At 36.8% G+C, this 26,666-nt stretch overlaps 5 protein-coding genes across 9 annotated transcripts in view; 3 read left to right on the forward strand and 2 right to left on the reverse strand.

The window, feature by feature from the left end:
• LOC110110019 (peptidyl-prolyl cis-trans isomerase CYP63) overlaps positions 1–4,296 on the forward strand; it is a 34,073-nt gene extending 29,777 nt beyond the window's left edge. For all 3 annotated transcript variants that reach the window (XM_020841299.2, XM_020841300.2, XM_028699948.1), the window contains exon 14: positions 3,683–4,296. In XM_020841299.2, coding sequence (XP_020696958.1) covers positions 3,683–4,007 — 325 coding nt within the window. In that variant the 3' untranslated portion in view covers positions 4,008–4,296. The remainder of the gene's footprint in view (positions 1–3,682) is intronic.
• A 1,254-nt stretch (positions 4,297–5,550) lies between these two features.
• Positions 5,551–9,368, reverse strand: LOC110110033 (2-methyl-6-phytyl-1,4-hydroquinone methyltransferase 1, chloroplastic). 3 transcript variants are annotated; one of them, XM_020841316.2, is made up of 4 exons: positions 9,209–9,368; positions 8,351–8,949; positions 6,645–6,951; positions 5,551–5,954 (listed from the first exon to the last, which is right to left on the reverse strand). In XM_020841316.2, the coding sequence occupies exons 2-4, from the start codon at positions 8,881–8,883 to the stop codon at positions 5,799–5,801; spliced, it is 996 nt and encodes a 331-aa protein (XP_020696975.1). In that variant the 5' UTR covers positions 8,884–8,949; positions 9,209–9,368; the 3' UTR covers positions 5,551–5,798. The 3 variants fall into 3 exon arrangements, with proteins under 3 accessions (XP_020696975.1, XP_020696976.1, XP_028555788.1); XM_020841317.2 differs by lacking the exon at positions 9,209–9,368 and adding an exon at positions 9,043–9,202; XM_028699955.1 differs by lacking the exon at positions 9,209–9,368 and adding an exon at positions 9,039–9,202.
• A 2,376-nt stretch (positions 9,369–11,744) lies between these two features.
• On the reverse strand, positions 11,745–13,740 carry LOC110110016 (ACT domain-containing protein ACR4-like). Its single transcript, XM_020841296.2, has 5 exons — positions 13,673–13,740; positions 13,374–13,419; positions 12,384–13,274; positions 12,202–12,310; positions 11,745–12,118 (listed from the first exon to the last, which is right to left on the reverse strand). The coding sequence occupies exons 1-5, from the start codon at positions 13,738–13,740 to the stop codon at positions 11,745–11,747; spliced, it is 1,488 nt and encodes a 495-aa protein (XP_020696955.2).
• A 2,134-nt stretch (positions 13,741–15,874) lies between these two features.
• On the forward strand, positions 15,875–18,175 carry LOC110110015 (subtilisin-like protease SBT1.7). The gene has a single exon (XM_020841295.1). The coding sequence runs from the start codon at positions 15,875–15,877 to the stop codon at positions 18,173–18,175; it is 2,301 nt and encodes a 766-aa protein (XP_020696954.1).
• A 3,857-nt stretch (positions 18,176–22,032) lies between these two features.
• Positions 22,033–24,330, forward strand: LOC110110022 (subtilisin-like protease SBT1.7). The gene has a single exon (XM_020841307.2). The coding sequence runs from the start codon at positions 22,033–22,035 to the stop codon at positions 24,328–24,330; it is 2,298 nt and encodes a 765-aa protein (XP_020696966.1).
• Positions 24,331–26,666: the final 2,336 nt, after the last annotated feature.

Here is a 26,666-nt window from a genome sequence, read left to right on the forward strand (position 1 = left end):
CCTCTTTCGTTCGGCCAAACCGTGCGTGATATGAGTGGGGGAGGCTCGGTTTGCTTAATAGAGAGGAAGGAAAAATGCCAAAAGACCTCTATGCCCTCACTTAAACAACCCATGCTTGAATAAACATTAGGGGTACTTTGGGTATTAAGAAACTTCTCTAATTTTTATTTCCTAAATTAAGCAAAATCAAATATAAGTTTTATATACCAAATTTCTTAGAATTTTGCGTAGAATTTTATAAAATTAATCCCGTCGAAATCCGACAACATTGAATTTTTCACTTAAAACTCGTCGCGGCGCTTTGAAAAGCGTGCGAGGTCTAAAACAGCATTTTCGGGTTTTCACAGCTGCCAACAAGGTGCCTTCTGTCATGTTGGGTCAACTACCTCCTCTGACTAAGTAGATCAGGGAACATGATAGCTCGGGACGACGAAATCATGGGATCTTGATCGGGCTCGTCTTCTTTCCCCTCACCACCAGTTTTAAGTTTATGGTGATAAACTTCAAATTCCAAACTTCAAAATTTAAATCTAAGATTCAAAACCCTAAAATTGTTGTTATTATACATTGGATTTATGATTCATATGATCTCCTTAACGATTAGCCTTAATCGAAAGTTCTCTCTTATAATCGGGAGGGGTAATTAACTATAAGGGCTTGTGCCTATAGGAAACTAGAACTCAGATCAAAAAGTCCTCACCAAATGAGGGCAAAATCTCTGGGTAGTGTCTTATCTAAAACTCAATCTGCCTTCTGAAAATTCCTCCGGAACCTAATCTCGTTAAAACTCTCTACCGTCATCATTACACAAACGCTTAAAATAAAAATAGATCTATGACGCGGAGAGGCCGGGATCACAAAACACTAAAATGGAATTTTCGGAGCCCACAATGTTTGAACACAACAGCTCCTGGATGCATATCCATAATGACTTGAATATAAGCAGTATTGACCCCTTTTTTTTCTAGAACTCTCTATATCACTTCTCTTGGAACTTTATCATATGCTTTCTCTAAATCAATAAATATCATATGTAGATCCTCCTTATTCTCTCTATGCTTCTCCATCAAACCTCTAAATAAATGTATAGCTTCCATAGTAGATCTACCAAGCATGAATACAAATTGATTTTGAGAAACAATAGTATCACGATGTAGTCTATGCTCCATAACTCTCTCCCAAAGTTTTAAAGTATGACACATTAATTTAATTCTTTTATAATTTGCACAATATTGTGCATCACTTTTATTCTTAAAAATAGGAATCAACACACTCATTCTCTACTCATTTGACATCTTTTTAGTCTCCAAAATAATATTAAAAAAATTAGTAAGCCAAGAAATTTCTTCATCTCCTATGCCTTTCCACACCTCTATTTAATATCATTAGGTCTAATAGCTTTTCCACACTTCATTTTTTTATAGCTTTTTTAACTTTGGTTTTACTAATACGCCTATAAAAATAAAACTATCTATTTTCATTTAGAATGCTAAAATCACAAAAGTTATTCATATTCTTACAATCTTAATTGAAAAGCTTAGCAAAATATCTCATTTACTTTTGTTGAATATCCTCTTCTAATAAAAGTATTTTTTAATCTACATCCTTAATGCACTTCACTTGAACTAAATCTTTACTGCTCATATCTCTTATTTGGCTAACTTATACATCTATCTTTCGCCCACCTTAGTATTTAATCTATGATATAAATTCTTAAAAGTTAAAATTTGCATTGCATATTACTTTCTTAGACTCCTTACATGTCTCTTAATATTTTTCTCAATTTTTAGGGTTTTTACATCTAAACCAATTTTTCTAACAAAGTTTCTTATTTTTAACTTTTTTTACATATTTTGATTTCACCACCAACTATTTTTATTATTTGGAGTTTTTTCTTTTGATACTCCAAGCACATCCTTTGCAACATTCTTAATAGCACTAGTTATTTTTTTCCACATAAGATTAGCTTATTCATGCACAGACAAAATCTTAAGATCTCGAATCTTACTCTAAAAAATATTATTATTTGTCTTTTTTAAAGGCCCCATCTAATCATAGAACAACGTTTTACTTTATTTTTCATATTCAACCCTTCATCTTAAAATTCAAAATTAATAAACGATATTGGATACATAAACTTTCATGAAAATTAATAATAATTATAAGACCATCAAACTTTTATTTATATTAAAATATTCTATAAAATTTGACAATAATCAAATTTATCCTAAACTTGAAAATGACAACATTGCTCATTACAATTAATATAAAGACAAAACTACGAGTGAATATGTAGGTGAGCCACTATGAACAGTTAATTAATGAATATTTTGTATTATTTACAAACTAGCAAAATTGCATCTTATATTTTGCATTCAAAATACTATTAACTCAGTGAAAGTCTTGAAATTGGTCTATTGTTAATTGTCTCTTAAAGGTTACCTGGTTTTAAATTAGCAGGAGAGGTTTAAGGTTTAATGATTCGATTGGGTTTGAACTTAGGGTTGAATCAGGTGATGTAATAAATTTAAAAAATATTTAAATATGATCTAAATGATATAATAATGATGTAATAATGTTGCAATAATATAAATATATGATAATAAATAGAATTCATATACAAATAATATGTGCAATAATTATAAAAAATACGAAGCAAAAGGGTGGAATCGTTGTGGTTTAAGGAGGATGTCACACTGTCAAATGTCCGACAATGATAAAGTTTGAGGATCGCCGATAAGGAGGGAGTGCGAGGGTGAATAACGTTTCACGCAAGGGAGGGTAGCCATTTTTTATTTTGGTGATTTGGGGGAATAGGGTTGTGGAATTTTGATATAAACCTTTTAGCTTTTATAAATTAATAAATTTGATTTTTTTAATTTATGGTAAAAGTTTTAGCCCTTGGATTATTGATCAACGATGTTTAATAGGGGTATTGAATAAGTGGATTCTTTATAATTAGGATTGGTTCCCGGTTCCCTGATCGAACTGGCGGTTTAAGCCAGTTTCAATTGATTTGATGTATTGGACCTGCCAATTGATTGATTCACCATCCAACTGGTCGAACCGGCCGGTTCAGTCTCCTTCTACTTGAATTGCTTGGCATGTTGGGTTCTTCCTTTGGCCTATTTTCCCATGTTTATTTGTATATACCAATATTGAATTAATATTAAGCTGTAATTATCACTTTGATCCTCCATTGCAATGAACTACTTTCTTAGAAGTGATTGTTGTCCCCAACTAAAACTTTCATTTGGGACAAATTTTTTATTGCGCATTTAAATTTTTGTTGTAGAAAAGTTGATTTTGAGTAATGATTGAGGCTTCATTTGGGACAGTTTTCTTATTGCTTTCTAATAAAAAAATTAAATTAAAAAAAATTATACTAAAAATTTGCATTAGAAAGCTGTCCCCCAAACGAAGCCCGAAACTATGATTGAGAAATACTTTTAACAATAAAAACAGAAAAGCTACTTCCTAGCGTTAACTTGCATCAGTAATTTTGTTTAGTTCGAATATTATTTGACGCAATATGGCTTTATCTCATGGTGATGCGATCGTTTTAAGGATATACTCATCCTCATAACTTTTAGTCCTATCCATTTATTTACTGACATTAGAAGTTATATTTTTGTTTGATTATACTACAGAAGTAACATATGCTGCATTGTTCAATTACCAGATATCGTGGCAGAAGAATGCGAAGCAGGAGCAATTCTCGCAGTCCTAGGTATCAGCGCCATAATCGCGACCGGAGCTCGAGTCCAAGGAGAAGCCGAAGTCGAAGTCCGGCAGGCGGGCATCGCCCAATTGTTGGTGGCGCGCTTCGATCTCGTCTTGGTCCAAGAAGGACCAGTCCTCAATGGAGAGCAAAATCTAGATCCATTAGTCGCTCCAGGTCTCCTGATGCAGGCAAGAGCAAGAAAGCAGCGTCTCTAAGCAGGTCCAGGTCCAGCAGTCCGGCTGGACACAAAGGTCTGGTTTCCTATGGAGATGGGGAACCCTGAAACCACCAGTCTTTTTGCCCAGGCTTGCATTTCATCTTACTCTATTGGTTTCAGTATATGTTTTATCCAAACTTTGAATATTTGGGGCAAATGAGTTTACATTCTTCACGTTTAGATCAACTTACAATTGTTTGTATTTTGTAAGATGTTATTTATGGTTTCTGAAGTTTGTTTCAAGTTTTGTTGGGTTTTAAGCATGATTCTATCAGGATTTTGTTGGTTAAATCTATCATGTTGTACTTGATACAGACCATTGTTACAATGATTATTATTACCAAGGATTGAAAAAGATGGTGGCTTTTTGAGAGGAAATTATTCTGTGGACCTGGATGGCTGGAGAATAATCAGAATGTGTCATGTTATTTTTTGCTCGGTACCGGTGCTTGGCACCACTGTGTATCAGGTGATATGGCGCTTTCTGATTGGCCTCTGGATCGTCTGGTGTCAGCACAAATTAATTTCTTGCTGCAGAGGTGAATTTCATTGTGGTTTCTAACACCTTTTTTTGTGAAAATTTCTGCTGAATTAGCTGTAAATTTTGGTTAAAATAGTGTAATTTATCTTCTTATTAATTTTGTACTTTTGTTATTATTTTAAAAAATAAAATCATAAAATTGAAGCTAATTCAGTAGCTTCTACAACTGAAATTCATCTTTCATGCAATTTTCAAAAATAAAATTTTAGACAAATCTTTGAACTCAATTTCAGAACTAGTAATGCAATTGACAAATTATTATTGGAAGATCTTGATTCACAAATGTCAAATAAAATTTTATACCGTTGGGTTCGAGAAGAGGTAAGGATAGCAAATTTATATTTAAGTTCATTTTGATTTGTTAGTTAGGAACTTTAATTATTGCAAATATGATGAACGTGGGCTCAAGTTAGAAAAAAAAAAAAAAAAAAACTTAAAAGATTGAGGTCCATTTGAGAGCAATAATCTTTAAAAATAATTATAAAAATAATAATTTGAAGTATATAAAGGGTATCATTAACATTTTTTCTATAAATAGACCACAATTTTTTATTTTTTTCTATAATTATCACTCGTCTAATCCATTAGATTATCATATATAATTATAAAAAAATAATTTTTCATCACAATTAAAAAAAAAATTAAATGCACATATAACAGAAGCCTAAAAATATAGAAAAAATAATTTTGTTGAAATGTATCTTGGGTATGGCAAATAATTTATAAAAAGAAAGACTGATTTTTTTATCTCCTACACTATTGAATATCTTACTATAAAAAAAAGTTTTCATCATAAATTTTTAAAATGCAACAAAAAAACAATGAAAATATGATAGTAGACTGAAAAATAAAAAAATAAGAAAACTTTTCCTAACATACCCTAAAAAATTGTTTGACATGTAAATATGGAGCAATTATTCTATGCAGAATCCAGACGAGAAAAATCGTTCAAATATGTGAGTATACATACTATATATACTCACATATTCAGATGATTCTTCCCATCCGGATTACACAGAATAATTCTTAATATGACATAATGACATTCTTAATACCAGGCCCAGCGTCTAAAAAATATGTAACTTCATAGTTGCTACATCAAAAATTATTAAATTAAATGAAGTCAAATTCTCGAGTGCCAAAGACTAGGAATACAAATGGCAACTAACAACACCTCCAGGACAAGTAGAACCAACTGTTCTAGCTTAACACAATAGTTTACACCATTAAATATAGTTCTCCTACTGGAAATTCTCCTCCCGCCTCTCTCTCATTCACCATCATCTTCTTCTTCATCTTCATCTTCTTCTTCTTCTTCAAATTGGCTTTCCCTTCGGTACTATCTGATCTTTAATCCACATGTAAACAGGCACCAAGACGTAGTAGGTAGCCGCAACGGTGCCCAAAATGAAACGTAAGAGAAAGGCAAAGGGATTCACAGACTTCTCAACAGCCTCAGCCTTCGGTCCAAGCTGCATTTAAGACCACTTTATATTAAATCCAGCAAAGCTTCAATAAAAATGAAACGTGACATTGCATTTAAGTGGATTCAACCCAATTTCCGGCCTGTAATAATTATATAACAATTAACAACTTTTAGGCTTATCTTTTGAATTCATGAATCATCATTTTCTATTCATTCCTGCTTAGGCTTCGTTTGAGACGGCTTTCTTACTGCTTCTTAAACCAGCTTTCTACTTCTTTAAGAAGCAGTAAGAAAACCGTCCCAAACGAAGTCTTACTTATTTGGCGTAAGTGTCAAATCTATTTTGTACAAGTTCAATCTATGTTATCTGGGAGATTGCATTTTTTTTCTTCCTAATCTTTCGATACTAATTTATTCGGCGCACTTTCTATTTCTATTTTTCATTATATATGTCCAAACCACCAACCCATATTCCACAGCTTATCTTCAACAGATGCTACATTCACTATTGCTCTAATATAAAAAGGTTATCAATTTATCTTTAATTTTGTCACATATTCATTCCATCATCCTCATATCTGCCCGGGCTAAATAAAAAAATTTAAGCTTTCAGTCCTAACTTTTTATTCTACATGTTGGAAACATGCAAAAACATATATAAGAATAAGAAATCAATCGGAACAAAAAAGAGAACATAGAAAAAAACATCTTCAACTTGCAGGAGAATACATAATACCTTCAGAGGAGATTCCCCAGATTCTCTTTTAACTCCGGTCACCGAGCATCCCATAATGAGTCCATGGCGTCTTACGCCGCGATACCATTTTGGACCTATTCTTTTCAGCTTCACGTCTTTAAATCCAGCTTTCTTAAACCATTCGATATATTCTTCTTCCTTTGGGAAGAGCATCCACAAGTCAGCAAAGAAGCGAGAAAGCCAAAAGGTTGGGTATACAGGGCCAATTATGCAGGCTATTCCTCCAAGTCTAAGAACACGGTATGCCTCTACAATTCCACGCTGTGGATCTGGCCAGTACTCAATGCTGAAGCGACAAAATCAGATAATTTGCATACTTAGAAACAAAAGTACAGTACATTTTCTACAATTTTAAGGTGGGAAATTGGTGATATATGGTTGAGTTTCACAAAAGTTGATATTGTGATCGCCAATAGGTGAAGAGCTGAGTAATAGTTGTCAAATGATCAAGCATATTTCAATTATAATAAAACTTATAGCAAAACTGTATTATATCACTATTAATATGATATTTTTTGTATTGAATATGGAGATGATTAGAAAATAGTCAAACAGAGTCATAATAAACAAAATCTTTTACAAAATAAATCTGCTAGAACAATGGAGATAATCATTTTTGTAAAAGTCAACCAGCTATGCTACATGCATCTGAGTATCAAGCAACAAAATAGTAAATCATAGAACAAATTAATGAGGTAGAAATGAAAATATAAAAACAAATACATGCCAAAATTGCAAGGAGATGCCATCAGAAATGATAATATTACAAAAATAATGAGAGTGCCACCTACAAGGTAGTAGAAAATGACCTTTTGGTTGTTTGAGAATATACAATGTACAACAAAAGATGCTCTAATAAAATGAAAATATGCATTTACTGAAAAAGGATTTGAAAAAAGTTACAGAAATGAAAGCCTAATTAAACCATATAGAAAATTGGTGAAAACTAAAATTGATATAGCATGTTGCACTCAATAAGAATGAATGGAAGAATTATAAAGCTGATCTCTAATGGTTGAACACAACAAAGTTCTTTAATAGCAAAAAGTACTGCTTAGATTGCTTTTGTTATTTTCGGATTTACTTGATTGGACTCAGAAATACAATTGTGATGGTTAGTTTTCAAATCTTGAAACTCCAATGAATAAAATGGTTCTACCTACAGCTCAAGTAAAATAGACAATGTCGAAAATCTAAGCAGAAAAATCTTCCAATCTTTAATTGAAAAAAGAGTTTGATCATAAACAAATCTTCATAGAAAAGAAATTTCATCATCATCTTCAATACTAGAAAGCCAAGTATCAAATTTCATCATCTTCATTACCATACTTATGGCTCTTTTCCTTCCCTCCATTGCTGTTAAGGGCGGCACTTCCTGTCAATCTAAGTTAAATCATTTGAAGTACATACTTGGGCAATGCAAGGTCTACTCCTGAGTTACTTCTCTATTCCAGATTATATGCTACCACTGATGAGCCATGCATGAGAAAAAGAGAAAAGTTTTCCACTCTACCTAATAAATGGACATGATAAGAGAAAGAAAATTGTATATCCAAGGAAAAAATGCTATTAATCAGTACATTAATAGGAAAGATCCATCAATAAACCAGCAACATAGATCACAAACTTTCATCATAACAAAAAACTAAGGGCATGCAATTCAAATCTGCCAATATAAATCTCACCTTCCAGCAGAGATATATCGATCAACAGAATCCGTGGGGAATGGCAATTCCTCTGCGTCACCTTCAATGATCGTGCACTCTTTCAAAGCTTCCTTTTGCCTTGCCTTAGCAAGCTGGTGCGGTGACTGGTCTAGAATAGTAACATTCTCGGGATTTATATGCTTAATAATTCCCAGTGTAGTAAATCCAGTTCCTCCTCCTACGTCTACAACCTTCATCCTAGCATCATAAAGATCTGCAGGTTCAAGGGCCTCATCCCTCATGTCTTCAGTCCAATGCCCAGGGTTTATGACATGATCGTAGACAATGGACAGAAACCTATAGAACCAAAACGCCTCTTTTTTGTGCTGTATAAACCTAGGTTGGGAAGCGGGTCGAGAAGAGGAGATGCTGCATCTGGGTGAAGAAATGTTTATCCTTCTCCTTCCATCAAAGGAAACAAACCCTAATTTTAGACTGGATTTGCCATGAATCGAAGAACCAACAAAACCCAATCCCATTGGGGGTTTCCCATTGAGCACGTAAGAAGCCATAAGATGCAGAAGTGAAAGAACCAAAGTAAAAAACCAAATCTTTCTTCCTTAAGCAAACCTGATGCCCTGATTCACAACAAAAAAGTCAAAATCAGCATTTTTTTCTCAGAGATTTGGAGACAAGTGGATGGAATAGTGAGCATCCAAAGCCAAACTTGCTTTTTTTTAATGGAGAAAATCCCCTAAAATGGTGAAAATCCCAAGAGCTCCCCGCCACTTCTCACGGAAAGGAAGACAGCCTCTCACTCGTGAAATATAGTTTAAATCTTTATATAGAGGCTTTCAATAGCTTTATGAAAAAGATCAGCGAAGAGTAGTTTCTTACCGACATCTCTCTGGCTTAACTAAGAGAATCTCTCTGATCAGGCTTAGAGGAAGAGGTTGAGGAGACGGGTCGAGAAATAAATCTAGAGAAGCTTGTCCATAATTCGGGCGAGAGACTTTGAGGCCACAGGTTGCAAGCAAAAAAGATAGACGGAGAAGATTTGGCCAAAAAATTGAGTAAGGCGATTTTTTTTTTTATTTTTTTGTAATTAAATGATAAAATATTTTTGTGATTTTAATTTATAAATAATTTAAACTTATATACATATATAGCAAAATTCTATTATATTTATATAGTAGGTGCCAATTTTTTTTATATTATTCTTAAAAATTAAATTCAAATATTCTAACCAAAATTTTAATTGAGTCCAAGAAATTATCAATTTTAATTTTTGAACTTAGAAAATCAGAATGTTACTTCCATTTTAAATTTATTTTTGAACTTAGAAAATCAGAATGTTACTTCCATTTTAAACTCGTTCAGTTAAATTCTTTTTTTTATCCTTTTTAATGCTGTTTTTTTGTAACTTATAATAAAAATTTATGTAAAATTTAGCCACATTTTAAAGAATATGATTAAAATTTTTAATTAGTACAATTAATAGCCGCATTTTTTTTAATTATGACATTAAAATAAAAAAATGTGGCTAAAGTTGTCATTGCATACCATAATTTTAAGGAAAACGGATTTTTTTTGTCTCATTCATAAATGATTATTATTCAAAATTGTAATAGTTATAGCTCAATAAAGATCATGAATATAAAAGGTAATCAAATGCTCGAATTGTGCCTCACATTTTCCTACGTATTGACATAGGGTCCTTTAATGAATAATTGTCTTTAAAACTCACTATAAAATTATTATTAAAAATATATATTTTTTTAATATTATAGAACAAAAATAATAATATCAAGCCTTGATCATACTATTTGGGGCCAGCTACCTGAATCATTTTTCTCCATTGTATCATATTAAGAGTCAAACTCTCATTTAAGTCTAATACAAAAAGATTATTTCTAATACTTTCAAATTAAGTTCTTTTTAGTTCAGCCTCTACCTTTTTTATCATAGGCCATATCTAACACATCTACTATCCTAACATGATCACCAGAAGGCTAATGTTTTATGTCACTAAACCATCTAAGATAACTCTCTCTAATTTTTTCTATCACTGGAGCTACTTCAAACTTTTAACATATATTCTCATTTCTCATTCTATCTCTGAGAGTCAAACCACTTATCCACTTGTGCATCCTCATCACAACAATTAATTGTATGCTTCTCTTTTAATGAACAATAGTCTGCACCAGAAAGTATTGTAGGTTTCACCATCATCTTATACAATTCTTTTAAGTATGAGTACTTCTCTATCACACAATAGGCCCGATGCATTTCTCCACTTCAACCATCCAATTTGAATTCAACAATAATATCCTCATATATTTCACCATCACTTTAAACAATAGACCCAAGATATTTAAAACATATACTATTTTTAAAGACTTTATTGTTCAAAGTCACAATCCCACCACTAGATCTATTTCAATTAAAATTACGCTTCATATATTCGATTTTAAATGTAGTCAAACGAAAACCTTTAGAATCTCAAATTGACCTCCATAATTCAAGTTTTCCTTCAACTTATTCTCTAGCTTCATAAAAAAGAGGAATATCATCAACAAAAAGCATACAATAGGCAAATCCTATTGCAAATCTCTAATAAAAACATCCATGATTGAAGCAAAATGATATGGGCTTAGAGCTAATCTTTGATACAACACAAGTAACAACAACTGCATATTTATCCTTAATGACTTGAATATAAGCATATTTAACTCTTTTCTTTTTTAGAACTCTTTAGAGCACGTCTCTTAAAACTTTATCATAAGTTTCATCTAAATCAATAAATATTATACGTAGATCCTCCTTATTCTCTTGATACTTCTCCATCAAACCTCTTAATAAATGTATATCTTCCATAATAAACCTAATAGGCATGAACCCAAATTGGTTTTGAGAAGCATTTGTAACTCATCATATCTATGCTCAATCTCTCTTTCCAATATTTTTAAATATTATTATGAGTATTATAAAGTTTTTCTAATGAATAAAATAATAATTTTGATCGGGCTATTATATTATAACTTATACAGGCTTGGTTTCGATTTGCATTAGCACCCGGCCATTTATTTAGCGGAAGTTCCAACGGTCATGCATTTCAAAATTCAAATTGCCACTAAATTAATTCAAATTTTATATTAAACGATTATAAGATAAAAGAGACGATCGCACCACTGATATTAAACGATTTTGTTTATTTTTTTTTTTCTTTTTTGAATGGGAGGTGAGTGCTTAATTTGCATTTATGAAATATTAATAAGAATAAATGAGCTCTAACTAAGAGGGAGCTGTGGGCTATATAGTTACCGAGATTATGAATAAAGAGACAATTTTGCTGCTATTGAACCCTAAAAACTACTACAAGTAGTTGGAAAAAAAAACTAAAAAATTAAGAATTAAAAAAGATGCACAAAATTTATCTAATGAAACTAATATTGTTGAAGAGGCGCTTAACATGAGACCACAAAGCCCTCCCCAAAATATAGAACATAGAAAATAGGCTCCATTTTTTACGAACCGGTGAGTTGATGCTATAATCATTCTTCTTTTCAAAGAAGATGTCCCCATCAATCTCATTGCGCACTGCCTCCAGCCTTTGTTGATCAATATTTTTGGCATCAATGGTGGACGACGAGTCATCAATAATGTAGTAAAGTGCCAATAGCCGTGTCTTTCTCCTTGGAGAAGGATGCCTTGTTGAGTGTAGGCTATTCTTTCTTAATACTCTACTCATCTTTGAAAGCAAGCCGTGACGATCCAAAATGCGCTCCTCCACCTTTAGCCCTTGTACTTCAAAAATAAATAAATAAACACACACACATATCTATATATATCATTCTTTTTAAATACTCGAAAAGCTCAAAGACTTGTACTCACTTGAGACATTCTCCTTTCAACAGCCGCCACCAAACTTTGAAATAAACTTTGTCTCTCCATCTCATTAATCAGCATGCACTCATTCATTTGCCGCACAAAGTATTCCTGCATTGACAAATTAAAACTTCAATCCATATTCATAAATTCAAAATTCAAAATTCAAAATTAATCAAGTTACCTGAATTGCGACTGATCCATGAGAGATAACAGAGCCATGTAATTCATCATAATTTAAATATGTTAGAGCACAAACTGTGTCAAACATCAGCTTAGGTCTATCACTACTCTTGACATTCACAACCAAGCAATCCCTCCCCCTCCAACTTTCAACAGACACTTGAGGCCGAAACACCACTCCTATATTGCCACAACCAAACCTTTTATTAGTCACCATGGCTGTAATAGTCAAGCTCAATTGATCATCCTCGACTGGCAATGGAAGTGGTCCAACATCATAATCCTTATGTTGTTGCAACATCTTATGCAACCGTCGCTCTGTGTGGATCCGACAAGCTGTCGGGCTTCGTAGCCGTACCCCCCATTGCTCACCAGGGAAGTGGTGGGCCTCCATTACATTTGCCATATAGTCCCCCAAGTAAGTCAAGCGGGTTCGATCCAAGATGGGTAGACCCGTGCCTTGTTCCTTTATGTAGAGGATACAAGCCACAAGACCATTGTGAGCCCAAACTTCACCGAAGTCCATGGCACATGAGAGCTCGAAGAGCACAGTAGAGATATCATAGAGGATGCCAGGGCGATCAATGAAGGTTACTTCAAAGGCATTGCAATCGGAGGTGAAGTGGTCGACACCGACTATGTTGCCGTTGCAGATTTTTACTCGTGCGAGGCCAAAAGATTCTTTAAGTTTTTGTGCAATGTCAAGAGATTGTTGTATGTAGCCTATAATAGAGGGCTCACGAAGTTTGCGGCCTTGAAGATCAGTGACGTGGAAGACATCCATGAACCAATCACCATCAAATGAAATGTAGGATTTGGAAATGATGAGGTCCAAATCGCTTAGGACCTGTACCATTTTCAAAAGAATATTGCGCCTACTAGCGCCATCCACCTGCGCGCATTCAATCACAACAAAGAAATCAAATTTTATCATAAAAACAAACACAATTTGTGCAAGAAGTATAATTTAGTTTATATAATTAATTTATACCTCGACAAGAGTACAATTGTCGCATGTATCATTATCGGTGCACACCCTGACACCAACAAAAAACATTCATCAACTTTTTTTTTGGGACATTTAGGCCATTTAAGCAAACTCACACATACAACGCATACACATGGACTCGAACCTTTGACCTCTTAGTTGCAAGCCTAAGCTCTCAACCAATAGGCTAAGGAGAGTTGTGTTCATTCATCAACTTTATTGAATATGAATAAGCCAACGATCACAAACTAATCTTATAAATCACAGAAAATTAACTAACACGATTAAGATTAATTAATTACCTAAGCGGGGGAATGTACTCCGAGGCTGGAATGTAGTCAGGGTCGAAGTAAGGGCAACCGTGAGCCATTACTAACAGTGGAGAAAGAAGAAGAATGAAGAAGAAGGAAAAGAAAAAGTTCTGCTGGGAATTATGAAGATCACGAATCACTTAAGATCGACTGATGGTACGATGGTATTTGATAGAAGAAGTAATATTGCTCTAATCTGCTTTTTATAATTGATCTCTTGTGCTTATTTTTAGAACGACAACTACGTTAATTTGGACACCTAAGCCTCCCTATCTCCCCATTTCATGATTTCTGTTGCAAGAAGCGGTCCACCACCCCTACATTTCCTCATTTTTTAAATTTAATGAATTATCCATTTATATATATATATATATATATATAATATACGCGGCGATAGAGTTAAAAAACTTCTGTGTCAGTGTTGTACGAATATCTAGTACACAAACATAGGAGAAATAACAACACCAAGATTTTTACATGGAAAACCCTTAAAGGGGAAAAACCACGGGGTCACGCCCAGTTGAAAGAGTTTCACTAGTGTTTGTTTGAAATACAAGAGGGTGACTCGTCCTTAAAATTTAGGACAATCAGATTACAACGAATCTCTTTAGAATTGAAAGTCAGTTACAACTTCGGGCAGAGTTCCGGCGTCACTTGGAGATCGGGCGGAATATTGGCGTCCTTAGAAGGTCGGGTAGAATTCCGGCGTCGTTTCGAAGTTGAGCAGAATTTTGGCGTCGTTTGGAAGTCTGACAGAATTCCGGCATCGGGCAGAATTCCTACGTCACTTGGGAAGAATTCTGGCGTCACTCGGGTGTCCGACAGAATTCCGGTGTCACTCGGGCGTCGGGCAGAACTACGGTGTTAGATGGTATTCGGGAAAAACTCCAGAGTCACTTGGAAATCGGGCAGAATTTCGAAATCGAGCAGAATTCCGATGTCAGTTGGATGTTGGACGAAATCCCGTCATCATTTGGAAGTCAGATGGAATTCCGGCGTCCCGTGGAAGTCTGGCAGAATCCCGGCGGTGGTCGAGGAGGAGTTTCTTCCCTCCTAATCTTCTCTTCTTCCTTCTTCCTCCGTTCTTGCTTGGGTTCTCTCTCAGGAGAGATGAGGGGTCTATTTATAGATATTTTGAAGTGTCATAGCTTGTAAATAGGTGTAAGATCAGGGGTAAATAGAGAGTGGTCGAATGGACGGCCGATATTGAATCTCTTGACCGTGCACCATTTGTCAAACATTTGAAGGTCTTAATGATGTTGGAATTCGGCGATCTTGGGCTTGTTGGATTCGTCTCGTCGTATTTTATTTTATTTTTAGAATTGTTTATTATATCTTTAAATTAGGAATACATTATTTGGAATAAATTAGGAGTACTCTAATGAGCCGTTTGGGGTTGCTTTTACGTTATTTTGTTTATAAATTGAGATAAAACGGAAGATATTTGAAATTTTAAAAAAATTATCATTTTTATTTATTTATGCGACGATGGTGGCGGTTGCTAGCAGAATAGTGGCAGCAATGGACAATGATCATTGAAAGAGGCTGGTGGTGGGCAGTGACAGTGATGATTTTCAACGACAATGGGGGTTGCCGCAGATGGTCCGTAATGATATTCAATTTTAAAATACACAAAATACTAAAAGATATTATTAATTTTCAGTGTTTGTTAAAATAATTTGATTTATTTAAAAAATAAAAAATCATAAAAAATACACTTTAAAAAACTATTTTTAAAAAATAAATAATAAAAATGATCTAAAAAGAACTTAATCAAGAGACGGTGAAAAGATTTTCAAAAGCTAAAAAGCAATGGAAAGCGGATAAGCGGCTACAGAAAATCGGAGAAGAGACGTATTGCCTGCAGTAAAATATGAAGCAGTGGAATATATCCCACAGGATTTAATATTATAGAAAGTGATAATGAGTTTCCAGTTCTGCAGAAAATCGGCTATGAGGATAAACACTGCACCCTATGTCATAGGAAGCATTGTATTCCAAGAGAAAAGGTATTTTGATCAAGTAATCAATAGCCCTTAATATAACTCCATCATTTGGTCTAGCCATTGCGTACTTCAATTATTTTTCCTCAAAGATGCCCTTTTTTAGCTTGTCATCGGCTATATAAACCTTTCTGGCTGTGGGCATTATATAGGTCATTTTTTCTTTCAAGTACTGATGATCTCGATATTCATGGGCACTACCATCCTCAACCTCCTTTTTCTCTTCTTCCTCAGCTTCTTCTCACCTAATATATTTCAACTAGTCTACACTCAATTCCTCCCCATCACCGACGAAGGTGGTGGCATCGACCCTACCAAAACCCCTATCTACATAGTTCATGTGGAGAAGCCTCGTCGTGGCTCTAACCGCTCACTTCGCTTTCGGGACCTGAAAAATTGGTACATGTCCTTCCTCCCAAATGCCACCCTTGCCTCTGGTGAACCACGCATGGTCTATACCTACCGCGAAGTCATCACCGGCTTCGCTGCCCGCCTCAACTCTGAAGAAGTAGAAGCCATGGAATCACTCGATGGCTTCATCAACGCCTACCCCGAAAAAGAATACCATGCTTCCACAACCTACACCCCCACCTTTCTCTCCCTCAAAGGCAAACCATCGAATACGCTCTGGTCCGACTCTTCCATGGGTGCTGGCCAAATCATCGGTGTCATTGATACTGGGATCAACCCTAACCACCCTTCCTTCAACAACAATGGAATGGCTCCTGCTCCACCCAAATGGAATGGCATGTGCTACTGGGGCAACACGCGTACTTGCAACAACAAGCTTCTCGGTGCCATTGCGTTCCGCCATGGCATGTACTCCAACCCGTACGATAATGATGGCCACGGTACCCACGTGGCGAGCACCGCAGCTGGGAATTTCGTTAACAATGCTAATGTGAGTGGGCAAGCACAAGGGACAGCCTCTGGAATGGCCCCGCGCGCTCATCTAGCGATCTACAAAGTCTTATTTGTCGGTCCGTCAGGCAAATCTGTGGGCACCGATTCTGATATTTATGCTGGTATTGAACAAGCTATTCGTGACCATGTTGATATTCTTCAAATGTCGCTGGGGTCCGCCAAGCTCGAGCTCTTTGATAGCTCGGTTGTTGTCGGTTCATTTGCAGCTATAACAAAAGGGATTATTCCTTGTGCTGCAATTGCCAACAACGGGCCCACAGCTAGCATATTAGCCAATGACGGTCCGTGGATACTAACAGTTGGGGCTAGCACTATTGATAGAAAGATAGTGGCATCGGTGCTGCTTGGCAATGGTTCAGAATTAGTTGGTGAGTCAGCTTATCAACCAAGTTTTCCATCAACTCAGCTTCCACTCTCATTCCCAGCTTTTCAACTTAGAACACCTGATTCCCAGGGTTGTAATTTAAAAGAGCTTAAAAAATTAAATCTTCAGGGTAAAATTGTCACGTGCTTTCGTTTTGACATCGAGGATGATGTGCGAGGCCGTAATGTGTTGAATTCAGGCGGTGCCGCCATGATTTTGCTCAACCACAAGATGGCGGGACAGACTACCAATGCCTTTGTACATGAGCTCCCTACCTCGCATCTCAACAACACTGGTTCAAAGGTCATTGTAGATTACTATAAGGACACGAATAACACAACTGCGGCGATAAAATTTGGTGGGACCCAATTTGGAATCAACTCAGCTCCAGCTATTGCCGTCTTTTCATCCCGCGGACCGAGCTTAGCAAATGGCGGGATCATAAAACCAGATGTGATTGCACCAGGGGTCAACATCTTGGCTGCATGGCCACGGCCTGTGGGGGTCACTGGATCCATATTCAACTTTTTAAGTGGGACGTCTATGGCGACCCCGCACGTGTCAGGTGTGGTGGCATTGTTGAGAAACATATATCCGAACTGGTCACCAGCAGCAATCAAATCAGCGATTATGACCACCGCATACACATTTAATCGTCAAGGGAATCCAATCACTGATGAATTTGATGGCAATCCAGCTACAGTGTTTGAGCGAGGAGCCGGCCACATTAATCCAGAAGCAGCGAGGAACCCTGGGATTATATATGAGCTAAATTACTATGACTATGTACATTACCTATGCGGATATTATAAATCGAGCTATAAAGTACAAATGATCATAAAGGGGGTGGTGAATTGCGCAAATGTGAAAGCAATAGCTCCAGAGCAGCTTAACTATCCATCCTTTGGTGTGAGTATTGGAGGGAGCACGCCTGAGGTGAAGGTGGTGAGGAAAGTAACGAATGTTGGAGATGCAATGTCAACTTATAATGTGGATGTGGAGGAGCCGAAGGGGGTAAGAGTTGAGGTAAGTCCGACGACATTGCAATTTAACCAAGTGGGGGAGGAGAAGAGCTATGAAGTGAAATTTAGCTTAAAGGGCGGTTTGCCGTTGCCGGTGGCTGGGGAGGTGAAGGATGGGCAGTTGAGTTGGGATTCCGACAAATATTATGCTAGTAGCCCGATCACAGTTACATTTGTTTGAGAATAAATTAGTACAACGTGTGTGTTGCAGGAGATAAAGTAATTATATCATCGACTTATTAATGTAATAATGATTTAAAATTTCATAATACAAAATATATCCATGGCAATTAATCATTATTTATAAATATTTGTTTGGAATATGCCTTCAATTTATTGTTTCATTAAAAAAAAAGGTTCTTTTGACTTTTGATGAATATGTACTTTCTTTTTTTTAAGGTTTTTAAATGGGACTACACTATAATAAACGTTTCAATAAAGATAACTTATATTTATTATTTTGATCGATAGACCCATCTATGATTGCCAGAAAAATAAATAGGCAAAACCCTAAAAGAGACCTTTAGCCAATCGAACTGAGCTAGATCTCTTAATCCTCCTTCCTAGCAAGTTCATAGTGTTGTACAGTACGACATTAACAACATTTGATCTTTTAGTGGCTGCAGAAACAAATTTTTTGAGTTTCTAAGACTTAGTACTGCTTTAAGGAAGACAAATGCACAATAAAAAATCATTTTTAATTTTTTTTATTCAGTCAAACTAAGGCTTTGTTTGGGACGGCTTTTTTTACTGCTTTTTAAAACGAAGTTTTAATAAAAAATAAAAAATTTGTAGTAAAACTCTGTTTTAGAAAGCAATAAAAAAGCCGTCCCAAACGAAGCCTAAGACTTCATTTTGGATGGCTTTTTATTAATTTGTAAAACGACTTTTGATAAAAAAATATCTTAAAAACAAGAAAAAAGCACGGGCCTAAACCTATCACAAATATAGCCTAAATAATGATCTTAACTTTGACTTGATAAATAACTTATAAGTCAAATTCCACTAGAGATTCATATATGTTTGAGATAGGGTGACTTAAATCTTGATTTGTCTCACATAAATATTATTAATATAAAATATAATATTGTTTTTAAAAATTGATCTCTCTTCTTTATCTCAACTTATTTCTTTTTTTTTTTTCAATAGTTATTTTAATTAAAATTGTCTTCTATCTTTTATATCAAATGAACCAACTAAAATTTATAAAAATATGCTTAAGCACTAACTAGACTAATTAGTCAAATTCAAGCTCTAGTAAAAAAACTCTCAAATTCAATTTATTTGTATCCCTAGTTAAAATAGAAATAATAAATATATGAAAAATTTTATTATGAACCTTTAGAAAATATCATAGTAATCACCCGAAAAACTTGATTCAAATAGAAATAACCATGAGGCCTTGGTTTGTTGAATTAATAGAGTATATAGGTTAAAATTACAATGCCCAACATTTCTTGTCACTAGAGTTGACATAATTACTTGACAAGGAGCTAGGGTGATTGGGGAATGGAGTATGAGGAATGTCAACTCTATTCATTGGTGGGCAATGATGGACGGCATATATAGCCATTGATCTATTATAAACAATAATGATAATTAAAAGAAAGCATCTATTATGATTGAGGACGGTAGCCGACGACGAACATCGGTTGGAATTAGCGGATATTGATGGCTGCTAATGGTGGTTGCAGTCGCTAGCAGAATAGTGATAACTATGGACAATAACAACCTAAAGAGGCCAGTGGTGGGCATTTAACAGTAGCGGAATCAGAAATTTTATTCCGCGGGGAGCGGGGGCTAAATTAAAATAGTTTTGTTTGTCGTCTTACTACCGGACGGCCTCCATGTTTGGAGGCGAAATGCATATATAAATTTAAAATTTATATATTTTTATGAGTGAATTTTTATATGTATGTATGATTAAAATTTATTTTATAATCATTAAACTAACCTAATAAATCTTAATCTAAAATCACTAAGATTTAAGTGAAGGTCATTATATTCATGAAATAACTAATATTTAAAAAACCATTTTTATTAAAAACTAAAATAATTTGAAAACATTTTTGCATGGTGTCCCTCATTGCCTAAGCAAATGTGAATGGAAAAAATATTTCCTAAGAAATACTATTGCTTAAACATGAGAAATACGCTTGAAAGAGAGAGAAGAAGACATATATAAATGAATTTTTTTTTTTAATGGGGGGCACCCCCTCCCTACGCCCATGGCATTGAAAGTGGTGGTTGTCATCAGCTAGGGTGCAAATGAGTCGAGTTGAGCTCGAGTCAAGGGTTGTTCGAGCCGAGCTCGTCAATCAAATGCCGAGCTCGAGCTTGAGCTAGAACTCGAGTCCAGCTCAAAAGTCGAGCTCGACTCGACAGAGAAAAAAAAAAAAAGCTCGTCGAGTTCTCGAGCGGCTGTTCGAGCTCGAGCTCGAGCTCGCGTGCCCGCGTCCGTCGTTGCTCGCGTTTCATTACTCGCGTCCGCGTCTGTCGTCCGCTCGCTTCTGCCGTTCGTCGTCGAAGGGCTAGCGGATGAGCTTGGACGACAAAGTGATGGAGATGCGGGAGATACCGCCCATTTCGGATCTGTCAAGATAGTGCAGTTCTTGATCGGAGATGGCCGGAGGAGGACATGGAATGCCACGAGGCAATGACGACGACTTCATCGTGTGCGGCGAAGCAGTGGAGATGGAAATGGCTCGCTCTGATGATCCTACAGCTTGTTTTGTTCGTCTGCCTTGCTTTCCTACTGGGGCTCCACAATGGCTTCCCAGTCGGTGCGTTGCCAGAATCTCTCTTAGGCTTCATTTGGGACGGTTTTTTTACTGCTTTCTAAAACGGAGTTTTAGTACAAATTTTTTTATTTTGTACTAAAACTCCGTTGTAGAAAGCAACAAAAAAGCCGTCCCAAACAAAGCATTAATCTCCCATGTTATTCTTGCTTAGAACCCCAGGGTTCCCAGATCCGACTCGGAGGTCTTTCGGCGGCGCAAGCATTGGGCCCGCCGATAAGATCTTGTTGCGGGAGATCTCTGCTGACTCCTACGTTGTGTGGTCCCGTCCGTCGTCGCTGTGAGCGTCTCTGCCCGTCATCCTTTTTCCCACGTCTGTGGCGTTTCCCTGATTTCATATTTTCGAGACAATTTCTTTTTCCCCCGCCAAGCGAGCTGCTCGACGAGCTCTTGAGTCGATCAATTGACTGTTCGAGCTTGAGCTCGATAAGCTATCGAGCTCAACTCGCCAGCTCGATAAGCTCGACTCGTCGAGCCTGCTGTCAAGTCGAGCTCGAGCCGACTCGCGAGCCGGCTTGACTCGGTTGCACCCCTATCACCTGCAATGACAACGACAACATACAATGATGGTTGCAGCAAGTGATCGGTAATGATAGCCATTTCTAAAAGTATACAAAGCACCAAAATATATTATTTTAAGTGTTTTTAAAAATATTTTGATTTATTTAAAAGATAAAAAATTAAAAAAAATCATTAAAAATTACACTAAACAAAACTATTTATAAAAAATAAGTAATAAAAAATGATCTAAAAGTAAAAAGAACTTAATCAAGAGACAGTGAAAAATTTTATCAACAGCTAAAAAGCAATGGAGCAATGGAAAACGAGGATAAGTGGCTACAGAAAATCAAAGAAGAGACGTATTGCCTGCAGTAAAATACGAAGCAGTGATATGTAGGAAATATATACCACAGGATTTAATATTAATAGACAAAGTGATAATGCATGTGGCTATGAAATTTGGCAATGAGTTTCAAGTTCAATAAATTCGGCATTGAGGATAGACACTGCACCCTAAGTCATAGGAAGCATTGTATTCCAAGAAAAAAGGTAGCTTTATTAAGTAATCAATAGCCCTTATTATAAATAACTCCATCATTTGGTCTTGTCATGGCGCACTTTAATTATTTTTTCCTCAAAGATGCCATTTTTTAGCTTGTTATCGGCTATATAAAGCTTTCTGGCTGTGAGGCATCATACAAGTCACTTTGTCTTTCAAGTACTGATAATCTCGATATTCATGGGCACTACCATCCTCAACCTCCTTATTCTCCTCTTCCTCTTCTTCTCACCTAATATATTTCCACTAGTCTATTCCCAACTCCTCCCCATCACCAACGAAGGTGGTGGCATCGACCCCACCAAAACCCCTATCTACATAGTTCATGTGGAGAAGCCTCCCCGCGGCTCTAACCGCTCACTTCGCTTTCGTGAGCTGAAAAATTGGTACAATTCCTTCCTCCCAAATGCCACCCTTGCCTCTGGTGAACCACGCATGGTCTATACCTACCGCGAAGTCATCACCGGCTTCGCTGCCCACCTCAACTCTGAAGAAGTCGAAGCTATGGAATCGCTCGATGGCTTCATCAACGCCTACCCCGAAAAGGAACACCATGCTTCCACAACCTACACCCCCACCTTCCTCTCCCTCAAAGGCAAGCCATCGAACACACTTTGGTATGACTCTTCCATGGGTGCTGGCCAAATCATCGGTGTCATTGATAGCGGGATCAACCCTTACCACCCTTCCTTCAACGACAATGGAATGGCTCCTGCTCCACCCAAATGGAACGGCAAGTGCTACTGGGGAAACACGCGTACTTGCAACAAAAAGCTTCTTGGTGCCATTGCCTTCCACTATGGCAGGTACTCCGACCCATATGATAATGATGGCCACGGCACCCACGTGGCGAGCACCGCAGCTGGGAATTTCGTTAACAACGCCAATGTGATTGGGCAGGCGCAAGGGACGGCCTCCGGAATGGCCCCGCGCGCTCATCTGGCGATCTACAAAGTCTTATTTGTCGGTCCATCGGGCCACTCTGTGGGCACTGATTCCGATATTTATGCGGGTATAGAACAAGCTATTCGTGACCAAGTTGATATTCTTCAAATGTCGTTGGGGGCCGTCAAGCTCGAGCTCTTTAATAGTCCGGTTGTTGTTGGTTCATTCGCAGCTATGACAAAAGGGATTGTTCCTTGTGCTGCAGTTGCCAATGAGGGGCCCACAGCCAGCATATTAGCCAATGACGGTCCGTGGATACTGACAGTTGGGGCTAGCACTATTGATAGAAAGATAGTGGCGTCGGTGCTGCTTGGCAATGGTTCAGAATTAGTTGGTGAGTCAGCTTATCAACCAAGTTTTCCCTCAACTCAGCTTCCACTCTCCTTCCCAACTCAACAGCTTGGAACCTCTGAATCCATGGGTTGTAATTTAAAAGAGCTCAAAAAATTAAATCTCCGGGGTAAAATTGCCATGTGCTTTCGTTTTGACATTGAGGATGATGTGCGAGGCCGGAATGTACTAAATTCAGGCGGTGCCGCCATGATTTTGCTCAACCATTGGAAGGCGGGAGAGACTACTAATGCCTTCGCACATGAGCTCCCTGCCTCACATCTCAACAACACTGGGACAAAGGTCATTGCAGAGTACTATAGCAGCACAAATAACCCAACTGCTGCGATAAACTTTGGTGGGACCCAATTTGGAATCAACTCAGCTCCAGCTATTGCAGTCTTCTCGTCCCGCGGACCGAGTTTAGCAAATGGCGGGATCATAAAACCGGATGTGATTGCGCCGGGGGTCAACATCTTGGCTGCATGGCCGCGACCTGTGGGGGTCACCAAATCCATATTCAACTTTTTAAGTGGGACGTCTATGGCCACCCCGCACGTGTCAGGTGTGGTGGCATTATTGAGAAACATGCACCCAAACTGGTCACCAGCAGCAATCAAATCAGCAATTATGACGACCGCATACACATTTAATCGTCAAGGGAATCCAATCACTGATGAATTTGATGGCAAACCAGCCACAGTGTTTGAGCGAGGAGCTGGCCACATTAATCCAGAAGCAGCAAGGAACCCTGGGATTATATATGAGCTAAATTACTATGACTATGTACATTACCTATGTGGATATTATAAATCGAGCTATAAAGTACAAACGATCATAAAGGGAGCAGTGAATTGCGCAAATGTGAAAGCAATAGCTCCAGAGCAACTTAACTATCCATCCTTTGGTGTGAGTATTGGAGGGAGCACGCCTGAGGTGAAGGTGGTGAGGAAAGTAACGAATGTTGGAGATGCAGGGTCAAGTTATAATGTGGATGTGGAGGAGCCAAAGGGGGTAAGAGTTGAGGTAAGTCCGAAGACATTGCAATTTAACAAAGTGGGGGAGGAGAAGACCTATGAAGTGAAATTTAGCTTGAAGGGCGGTTTGCCGGTGCCGGTGGCTGGGGAGGTGAAGGATGGACGGTTGAGTTGGGATTCCGGCAAATATTATGCCAGTAGCCCGATCTCAGTTACATTTGTTTGAGAATAAATTAATTCATTGTGTGAAAGTAATTATATCACCGACTTATTAATGTAATAATGATGTAAAATTCCATAATACACAATATATCAATGACAATTAATCATTATTTATAAATATTTGTATGGAATATGCCTTCAATTTATTGTTCCATTAAAATAAGGGTTTTTTTTTTACTTTTTTTGAAAATGTACTTTCTTTTTTAAAAGGTTTTTAAGTAGGACTATACTATAATAAATGTTTCATTAAAGATAACTTATATTTATTATTATGATCGATAGCCCTATCTATGGTTGCCAGAAAAATAAATTGGCAAAACCCAAAAAGAAACCTTTAGACAATCGAACTGAGCTAGATCTCTGAATCCTTTTAAAATTCTTCTTTTTTATTCAGTCAAGCTTAGACTTCGTTTGGGATGGCATGAATAATTAATAGATTATATAGGTTAAAATTACAATAGCCCACCCTTTCTTGTTACTAGAGATGGCAAGATTACTTGACAAGGAGCTAGGGTGATTGGGGATGGAGTATGAGGAATATCAACTCTATTCATTGGTGGGCAATGATAGATGACATACATAGCCATTGATCTATTATAGACAACAACAATAGTTAAAAGCAAGCATCTATTATGATTGATGACAGTAGTCGATGATGAACGTCGGTTGAAATTTGTGGTGATTGATGACTGACATTGGCAATGATTGATGGCAGACACTGATAATGATCAACAATGGTCATCGTTGATGGTCATCTTAACAAACCACATCAAGTGCTGGTTGAAACAGATTTGGAATCCTCTAAGTCTCAAAATTCTCTTCTTTTTTTTTTTATTTGAATCCTCTCTGAATTTGTAGAAGCAAGTTTTGTTTATAATATTTTTTGAGGTAATATATTATGATCATATTTATCAAGAAACTCTATCAGATAATTGGAGCTGACCGCCATAATTAGTTTAGTTTTTTTATTGAAAAAATCAATTCAAGGAAGCTATTCTAAATGAAATCTCAATTAGACAGTTAGATTTAAACTAAGTGGTCATTTGATTTATTGAAAACAAATATAGAGTAAAAAATTACAATGTAAAAAGAACATATTGTATTTTAATTTTTTTTAATTGTTTATATGTGTAAAATAAAATGAAGAGCTTTTTTTGGGATTGAATTAAAGTGAATGGCGGTTGATTGTGGTGGTGATGAAAGATGACATCGGCTATGGTGGGAGGCGGTGATGAGCTGCTGGAGCGGTAATTGACCTGGGTTCAAATGTGTCGACCCTAGCCCGACCAGGGTAGGTAAACGGGTCGAAATTCGAACCCGGACTCGACCAAGTAGGTTGGCGAGTTGACCCGACCCGACCCAGGAAGGTGGGCTGCCTGGCGCGCGGGCAAGGACGCTCGGGGAGGGGTCCATTTTTGCTAATATTTTTTAAGTGAGCCAGTTCATGAACTAATAAGTTGAGTTAGAACTGGCTCAAACATAGCTCATTAGCTCATCAAATTCAGCACAAAAGACATTTATGGAGTGAAGTGATTTCCCGTTGACAGGTACCACTGGAACCTATATAGGCAAAGAGAAGAAAACAAAGAAGCCAAAATTCTTGTAAATGTCGGTATATCTCTCTATTCTTCCTTAGTTTGGTTATATGTATTTTCCTGACCCATCTGGCGAGTTCAACTAAATGCCAGCGAATATCACCTTTGTAACTAACAGTTGTGGAGATAATATAACTTGCATAATAGAACTAAGTATAATTAAGTCTATTATTATACTAACTAATGCACCGCACCATCGAGTCCAGCCTAGGGGTGTAGGTGAGCCGAGCCGGCTTGCGAGCCAGCTCGAGCTCGACTCTTTTATAAGCTCACAAGCCGAGTTTATCGAACTCACGAGTCGAGCTCAAGATTAAGTTCGAGTTCGAGCCCATTTAGTAAACGAGCTCGAGTTCGAGCTTGAACCAGCTCAGCTCGCGAGCCTGCTCGAATAAATATTAATATTTTAAACATAATTTTATTGTATTCATTAAATTTAAATATTAAAAAAATAAAAACCACCTAAGTAAACATTTCATTTTTTTAATAAAATTTTAACTAAAGTTTTAAAAATTCCGCTTAAGTTTTAAAAATCCTGCCTAAATTTTAAAATTCCTGTCCATGGCTTGTGAGCCGGCTCGAGCTCGTTTACAGTGAGACGAGCTCGAGTTTGAGATCACTTTTCAACTGAAGAGCCGAGCTCGATAAGAGCCTAAACTCGACTACACCCCTAGTCCAGCCTGAATTAGCTTGACTCATTTATACCCCTAATACTGATAAAGGTCGAAATACCCTCATCGCCCCTATA

Source organism: Dendrobium catenatum, unplaced genomic scaffold (assembly GCF_001605985.2).
Source record: "Dendrobium catenatum unplaced genomic scaffold, ASM160598v2 fragScaff_scaffold_133, whole genome shotgun sequence".
Classification (NCBI taxonomy): Eukaryota; Viridiplantae; Streptophyta; class Magnoliopsida; order Asparagales; family Orchidaceae; genus Dendrobium; species Dendrobium catenatum.